General features: G+C 34.0%; 1 protein-coding gene across 5 annotated transcripts; it reads right to left on the bottom strand.

Moving 5' to 3' along the window:
• Positions 1 to 1,640: 1,640 nt before the first annotated feature.
• LOC113867108 (nuclear poly(A) polymerase 1) lies at positions 1,641 to 8,174 on the bottom strand. 5 transcript variants are annotated; one of them, XM_027502125.1, is made up of 13 exons: positions 8,096 to 8,174; positions 7,370 to 7,990; positions 7,206 to 7,283; positions 6,949 to 7,056; positions 6,095 to 6,157; positions 5,844 to 6,005; positions 5,318 to 5,431; positions 5,160 to 5,222; positions 4,720 to 5,049; positions 3,924 to 4,088; positions 2,835 to 3,791; positions 2,070 to 2,140; positions 1,641 to 1,962 (listed from the first exon to the last, which is right to left on the bottom strand). In XM_027502125.1, exons 2-13 carry the CDS (start codon positions 7,487 to 7,489, stop codon positions 1,917 to 1,919), a joined length of 2,277 nt encoding a protein of 758 aa, XP_027357926.1. In that variant the 5' UTR covers positions 7,490 to 7,990; positions 8,096 to 8,174; the 3' UTR covers positions 1,641 to 1,916. The 5 variants fall into 5 exon arrangements, 2 of the variants coding, with proteins under 2 accessions (XP_027357926.1, XP_027357925.1); XR_003505136.1 differs by having other exon boundaries at positions 1,891 to 1,962; positions 2,070 to 3,791; XM_027502124.1 differs by having other exon boundaries at positions 1,685 to 3,791.
• Between the last annotated feature and the right edge of the window lie 352 nt (positions 8,175 to 8,526).

The raw sequence follows: 8,526 nt of genomic DNA, 5'->3' as shown, positions 1-8,526 counted from the left end.
TAAAAAATTAATTCACAGAAAAAAAATTGTCTAAATCTCATAAAGTACGTTTTATTATAGTTTTAACCATCTGAAATATTTTAATATCCCACCATACTTAGAACTAAACATCAAGGTGTAAGAAAGCTAAACTTAAACCAAAAAAAATGCCAAAAGGTGGACTAGGTGTAAATGCTATTCTAATAAAAAGAGAAATCCCATTATTTTTTAATGGATCTTCTTGTTGATTAGTTAGTGGAAGAGTGGAAAAATAATAAGTGAGAAAGAGAAAAGAAATTGAAATAGATTGTCTGAGAGAGAAGGAATTGCATAATCCTTTTCCACAAGTCACTAGAAATCCAAATCATTCAGTAGTTCACCATTCTTACTGTCCAAAGTTCATTAGAGAAGAGGAGTAACTAGTGAAAGATTTGCTTTAGATTCCATGTCATAGGCTCATAGTGCCAATTGTTGATTTTTTAGCAGAAAAATTGAAAGCCGAAATAGGCAAAACACCTTGGCCTACCTCACTGATAAACACAACAATGGGCCTTCACAACAGAAAAGCTTTTAAAAGATGGATAAGCAACAAGAAATAGAAACTTTAGAAATGAAAACCTAATGGAGGAGTGGGGCCTAATGAAATGTGAATGGACTTGGTCTTTTTTTCTTACAACAACAAATATCAAGATGAAACCAGGAGTCAATAAATTGAGTTTATGTTTTTGTAAAATCGATTTTTTGTATTTTAATTAATGATGTACTTGTATAACAATGTGTTACTTTCTAATTTCTTTTAATGAGTTGTCGTTATTTTATTATAAACCTATGATTAAAACTTATAAAACTAAGAATAATTTTTTTACTGATTTAAGCCAATCTAATTTTAAAAACAATGCTAATCATATTCACCTTCTAAATGATGGACGATATAAGAATTAAAAAGCAATTTCATCATATTTTTACCCCGAAGCTTTATAACCCACGAGTATTTTAATGTAAACACGAAAGGATGGGTGAAAATCATTTCAAATAAACATTTCAATTAACAATTATCATGCCTTGCTTAGTAGGATAAAAGAAGCAGAGTTTACAGAACATGAATAATGGCCCATCAACCATGTTTATATAGCTTGCTCAACTAGATGGTGTAGCCCCCTTCATGAATTACAAATAACCAAATTTATTTTTGAATCTCTTTTTTTTTTCACTTTTAAATTAATGTTTCCCTCTCATATTTTTATAATTTTCAACAAACTTTAAATAATTAAAAGTACATGTTGCATTAGATTCTCAACCTTACATGTTTATCATTGCTTTGAGTGCCTCTAATCGAACTAATGGGAAAGAAATCGGGGCTTGTTACCGTTCTTTTCCATTCTGTTCCACACAGCAACCTAGTATTCTTGCAGAATTAGACCGAAGTTTAAGTGGCACGATTTTCCTCTATAATGTATAAATCTTGATGCTAAATTTGCGTCCAGTTATTTGCATAGTATTTGTTTTAATACAGATTCCTAACTGATATGTTAACCAAATTTGTAAAATGATTAAATAGTCTAACTAATAAAGAGGTTAATCACTTCCTGAGATAAGAAATAACTCATCGATCACTTATCAAAATACGTTTAGCTAATAAAAACTTATATATAAAGACATATAATAAATTCCTCGTTAAGCATTAATGGTTCAGTTGTTAATGTGCAAGAAACAATTCCCTTGACATTATGCTAATAGACTGCACAAATTCACGACTCATCAAAATCTTTTTTTAAGCCGGTGCAACATATTTTCAGGTACACATCAACGAAAATTTATGGCTTTTCTAGCTCCAGTTTATTTACTGCATCAAAATCATTACATAAATAAACAAGGAACTAGAAATGATAATGTTACAGCCTAGTTATCAGCTAGCTGCAGCTCAAATCATTAAGGGTCTAAGAACTTTTGTCAGCAGCTTTTCCTAAAGAGGTGAAGTTCAACCTGAAAATAAGGACACAATGAAACCAAATTTATAGCATAACCAAAACAACAAGTGTAGGAATATGGAAACCAAGATAATTACAATACTAGCAATTGGTATTGTCTACCTGATAAGAGGCTTCCTCATTGGTGCAGGTGCAGGAGTCCCGCTTAACAATGGTGCTGTCAACTCAGCAGGCTTTGCCAAAAGAAAGAACAAAAACGGGAGAGAGAAACAATGAAAGGGAAGAAAAGAAAATAGTCAGAACTGCTTCAATTTCTTCATACTATTTGCACTGTAAAAGAACATTGTAATTCTCACATAATGTCACTGATATAAAAGCAATTGGTGTAAAAATAAAATCTGTAACAAGAGATCCATATTCGGGATGTGAGAATTCTCCAAGAAAGCACAAGGATAGAAACATAATCCAGCTTATTATGTTAGCTCGGATTAAGTAATAGCAACAAATACCAATTTAATACCCTCATCTAAGAATTTACAAAGGAACCGGTCAGATCGACGTGACATCATATAATCTATATGGACTCCAGAGTTCGGATAACCTTCATCATATATTTGTTTCTTAACATAATGCTAATATCATACCATACTTGTATTATGTATCATTGAAGAAAATTAAGCCAATCAAATTCTATCTAAAAATATAGTGAAAAGATAAGGACAACAGCAAGTACCAGACATTGAACAGAAAAGAGATTGAAAAAAAGTCCAACAAATTATAGCTCCTATACAGGTTTGACTGGGCTTTGAGCAAATTTAGCAAGCAATTCAGGGAAATTTGGTATCTACGTTTTACAATTGCTGCATGACATTTTATTGAAGCTGGCAATAAAAACTTTCTAAATTTAAGCCATAAAAAGAGGTTAACCTCAAGCTCCTCCAACCCATCATTGGAGCATAAATGAGTCGAAAGATTAGTTTCTTTTGAAATGACAGGCTCTTCTGCCACTGCAGACTTTGAGTTTGAAGATTCCAAGTTGCTGATATTCATGCTCCCACCATAATCTTTGACTTGATTTTTATACACAATATCATCTTCAAGCTCATCAGGTTCCTCAGTGAAGGTTTGATGTGCTTCATACGGACCGGACATAATTTTCTCAATGGCTAGCTTTTCTTCTTCTTTAGAATTAGATATATCAGTAGTTGCAACTATGGGGTTCACTTGTTGGTTACCTGTCACTGATCCATTGGTCTCACAATCCCCAGAAGGAACTTCCCCAAGGGATTTAAGACAAGGTTTCTCACTCTTTTGTCCACCCATACTGTTGACTTCTGATTCATCAAATTTCATAGAACAAGAACTAGAAGCACTTATAGGAATTCTATCATCATGAAATTCCCTGCTGGGGGTAGGTAAAGATACAAGGGACTTGGAATTCTTTGAGTTAGTATCCATGTTGTCCTCTGATCGCTTTCTCTTCCTAACGTCATCTACTTCCATCGCAACGGCTTTACCTCCTTGAGGCTTTTCTGTTTGACCATGGCCAGAAACCCTTAATTTGGAACTTTGTTTATTCTCACTATTTCCTTTTGATGTGTATGATGGTCGGACACCGCCAGGGAATATGAAGTTAGGTATGCTACGGCGTTTCACATGGGACACATGGATATCCATTCCAGGTTTCCACAGAGTGTATGCGTTGACAGAATGCTTAAATTCTTCTACAGTTAGCCTTATATCAAATTGCTCACCTTCATTCACTGGAACCCCTTGCTTACGCTGCAAACCCATAAAGTAACAGTGGTGGAAAGCTCTAGTTTTGTCTGAAAATTCACCAGGATGTGGATGACACTGAAGCATGCCATAAGTGTGCCTCTCAATCTAGAAGTTTAAAGGAAGACCAAATTAGGATATATATGAATTGGAAAACAGAAAATATACAAACTTGCATGCAACCCCCTACATTTCTAGCAAAGATTTAAAAAAAGGGATAAGAAACAATAAAAATTATACTTTCAACGTTAACTGGCGAAGACGAGACTCAACCCAGCCTTTCCATTGTCTAAGGTCATCCTCGTTCTCTGCTGTAATGTCTATCTGTAGATAATTCTTGTAAACTTCAAAAAAGGGATAAGGCTCAAAAAGAGTGTCCCAATCAGCCTTGCTAGCGTCCATAGCCTACAGATACCAGAAAGACCAAATTGAAGCAACTTAAATATTGCAACAAGAACAAAAAATTATATAAAATAACAAAAATCAAAGCCAAACATATCAAAATTATGAAAGTAAACCATCCTGCATGAAATTGTTACTTCCTGGATAACGTATCCAATCCATTTATATAAACTTCTATAAACCAGAATTCAAGCCTTATCTAATCAAACATTGATCAACAATCAATCCTTTCATAAAACTTTAAAGCTGGCAACTGACAAAAAATGTAGAAAGAACCGTAGATCGCAAAAGGAACTTCAAGGAAATTATTATGTTGTCAAAAAAGGGGGGGTCAAACTTGCTAAACAAGGAAATTTAACCGATATATATCTACTGGCATAACTTCAATACACTGCCCCACTGCCAGACCTGAGTCCTCTGATCATTGGAAATCTAACTTGAAGGACCCATGTCAAATCATCTAAGGACAATGGTTTAGTGCCCCAAAGCTAATGGGATGAAACAAAAAAATTGGGGAAACCTTGAAAAAAATTTATTTCAATTTTTAAACTTCATATATACTGAACTAGACAGCTTCATCAAGCTTTTCCAGAGTTTTCCAAAAAGAAACATTCTTGAAATTGTCAAATCATACCTCACATATTTCACTTCCCCTCCGAAACTCCTCTGACATAACACGCAATGTACTTGATGTCACATTGTAAGTAGAGTTCATGCAAGGATAAGCAGGAGTAATTATAGGCATTAGATGATATCTATCCTTGGGATTTCTTCTAGGATCCCAGACTGGTAGTCCAAGAGATCCTTCTTCAATAGCACAAAGCATGACTGGATTTGGCCATCGCCATTGAGTATATACCCTAAAGAATCGAGACACTAACATATTAGGTAGTGCATTAGGATATAGCTGGCATATTCGAGCAACAAGCAATGCCAAGTTTATACCACCAAGAAAACCTGCAACCTGCTCATGAAATAGCAAGAAGATGATTAGGAAAATCAGAAGAGTACATCAAGTAATAGTGAACTAGTTCAGAACAGTGAATAAGCATCCTTGTATGAGTTATGTCATACATTTGAATAAACACCACGACGCTTTGCCCAAAACCTCATGCATCTCAATGTTGTGCGAAAAGTCTGCATTTCAGAAACAGAATACAATCAATGAAAAGTGTGCCATAAAAAAAAACTGAAAACAAAATATGTGGGAGTATAAATTTTATATCCACCACCTGAATATTTGGAACCAAACGCAGGACTTGATCAGTTACTCTACAACCATTAAGACTAAGAACAGTTTGTTCATCTGCATTTTGTAATATTGATTCCTGGGATATATCTAAGTCCTGTGAAAATTCAAAATATTACTTAATAGTAAATAAAAGGTAAGATACAACTTACACGTTTAGATTTGTAAAACCTGAACAAAACATATATGGCAGAGGGGTAATGTATGCACATCTGTAGAAGTTTCATTTTCAAAGGAACTAAAGGTTTAATGATTAAGTCACAAATGTCCTAATCTTTAATACAGTAACAGTTCATGTAGTAAAATAGGGTGCTGTCAAAATTTCATTTAAAATACTAAGCATTTCTCATATATATAATCTCCTTCAATTCAAACTGTTCTCAAATACTCTAAAAAACCACATAACAATAATAACTCCTGATAAGGAGAAATGGAGGACGTAGATGAGAACAAAAGGAACAAGAATTGTACCCAAAACACAGTTAATTGTTTTTGCATAAATTACTTACTTCAGGAATAACCCACAAAGCCAATCTTGCATACAGGAGATCTACAGAAACTCCATTAAACTTGAATTTCATCACAGGGACATGAGCATCAGGCACAGGGTGCAATTCTGTTACTTCCTGCATCTCAGATAGCATCTTATGTAGCTCACCAAAGAAATCTTCCTAAAGCCAATTTAATAATAATTTTAGCTGACATGACATATGAATGAAAAAATTATATATGCACAATAAAATTGCAAGAATTATCATACATCTCTGGTTGCATGTCTAGGTCCCACACAAAGAGTATCTATATCAGCTCCAGGGCCATGCACCTACAGCATTTGAAACAAAAACTTTGGTAATAAACATAACAAAAAATATTGCAAGCAATAAATTTATTTGATCCTAATTTCATATTGCTTCATTGTTTCTCTTCCTTTCACACTAGGTTTGGGAAGGATTGTATTTTCCCCACAGCCTCAGAAGACTTTTTCTCTACCTAATACCCATTGTCAAGGTTTTTGGAAACATGGACGAAAATTCTCAATGGAACTGTGAAACGGTGCTTGTTTTGCTGGTGTTGGCATCTTTGGCTGGAATGTAATCCTAGAGACTTCAAACAAAGTTTTCATACAACATATAATCTGGATTGTGAAATATGTAGAGGATTAATGAATGTATCATTTTTCTTCAATTCATCATCCCAGTGCATTTGTAACAGAATAACAAAAATGAAGATACATACAGTTACTCTGGCCAAGCTACAAACATAAAATATATCAAAGTTCTGAAACATACAGTTTCACAAAAATATCAAATGCAATAATGCATATAACTATAACCAAATTCAAATAACATGATTTGATTACATTACATGACACCATATGCTTGAAAAAACCTACAATTTTGAACATTATGAGGTCCTATCAGATGTAAACACAGGAAAGAAAATATCATCTAAAGAACCAATATGTCATACGAAGATAGTGCTATCTTAATTCCTAACTCTCCCTGATACATGCTTTGTCCAGCAGACACTATTCTTGGATATAATAAAGCAAGGATTGGTGGTGTGCATACACACACAAATAAGAAAGTTTGGAAGACAAGAGTAGCTCCATACCCCTAGCCGATAAGAGCCAAAGGTGAAAATCTTGGCATTTGCTTCTTGCACCAGTTGTTCATTGAATCCCTTTGCACGGCTAATGTTTTTAACCCAAATCTTCACAATCTAGTTCACATTACAACAGCACAATCAAAACAAACAAATTCACAGCGATTTCCACTACATTTGAAGGAAGGGCCTCTCATTCCTAAGACTACATTTCCAATACCAATACAATATAAAGCGAAATTGCACTGAACATAAACAAATTCAACCTGGTCCAGCCTGCCAAGCACCTCCTCCCTACCCACAGCCTCTTGCTGACTCTCATACAATCCAACACCTTGCAGGTACTGAACCCAGAATCCAAATTCAGCACAAATTAACACTCATTAAAGCTCCAAAATACACATGAATTCACAACAAGTACAAACATAACCTTCTCAAGCTCACGTGTCTTGATGACATCTTCCTCAGTTGGTCCAGCCAATGAAATGGGCTCAGTTATGCCTAACCTTTGCTGCCCATTATTTTGATTGTTCAATCCAGGGATCCCCATGAACAAACAAATTGATAAATATTTTTTTCTTTTTTCCTTTTTTTTTTTATATGATATCTTTTGTTTCAATGATAGGTAGCAGCAACAGTGAGTGTTATCAGTTATTGACGATAATTTTCCAGTGTTTTCCCAATAAAATCAAATTAAAACAAAATGATACAGAAAGTGGGAAAAAAAGACAACAACAAAAACACTATAGCAACGTGACGATAATTGTTGATTGTACAGTATTTTGGGGAAAAAGTTCAAAGCTATGAACTGTGCCATAAAAACAAGAAAGATGAAATTACAAAGGCACCCACAACAATTTTATTGCAAAAGCGAACATAGAGGGAGTACAAAGCTTCTATGGGGCTTCTAAAATTGAAATCTGAAACCGCAACCCTAAATCCGCACAGCGAGAAATCACGGCACCCACATGAATCAGAACTCAAAAGGCTTCAACTTGATCATTTGTTGAGGTTGCAGCACTCCCACCGTCGTTGAATTCAACCTCAAAAGCTTCATAGCATAATATGCATATACACATAAAGAAGATTCGATAAATATTTCAAAAGAATAGAGAGAGAAAGAGAGAAAGAGAGAAAGAGAGAGAAGAGTTCTTACGGAGAGGGTGGATGTGGTTTTGGTAACAGCTTGGTGAAACGCTATGCACAATGATGAAGAAGATATGGGAACAAATTAACTAATAAATAAATAAATAATGATTTTTATATTTCTCTGTAGCAGATATTTAGGTTAATAAGAGAATAATAATAATAATGCAATAGATAGTTGTTTTTATTCATTTATTAAATTTTTTCAGCAAACAAATATATATTTTTAAAACTTTTTAATTTGTACACTTCATATATAAAATAGAATAATCGAAAAGAAAATAATAGTAAGCATGTTTGAACTTTCCACCATTTACCATTCTCATTTACACCTTATTCAGTTGAACTTTCAAATTATTTTATTTTATTTATTTATATTCAAAGTAAATTGACAGAATAAAAATTAAAATCCAGAATGCATAATAACAGAGAGGATTGGAA

Source organism: Abrus precatorius, unplaced genomic scaffold, assembly GCF_003935025.1.
Source record: "Abrus precatorius isolate BTA unplaced genomic scaffold, Abrus_2018 Scaffold5, whole genome shotgun sequence".
Classification (NCBI taxonomy): domain Eukaryota; kingdom Viridiplantae; phylum Streptophyta; class Magnoliopsida; order Fabales; family Fabaceae; genus Abrus; species Abrus precatorius.
The sequence above is the reverse complement of the archived record's forward strand: the minus strand, read 5'-3'. Positions and strand labels throughout refer to the sequence as shown.

Coding starts and splice junctions, on each gene's coding strand:
- LOC113867108 (XM_027502124.1), bottom strand. CDS start 7,489: ATGGGGATCCCTGGATTGAACAATCAAAATAATGGGCAGCAAAGGTTA. Junction 5,432..5,843: donor CTTTGTGGGTTATTCCTGAA/GTAAGTAATTTA, acceptor GAATTTTCACAG/GACTTAGATATATCCCAGGA. Junction 3,792..3,923: donor TTCGCCAGTTAACGTTGAAA/GTATAATTTTTA, acceptor TTAAACTTCTAG/ATTGAGAGGCACACTTATGG.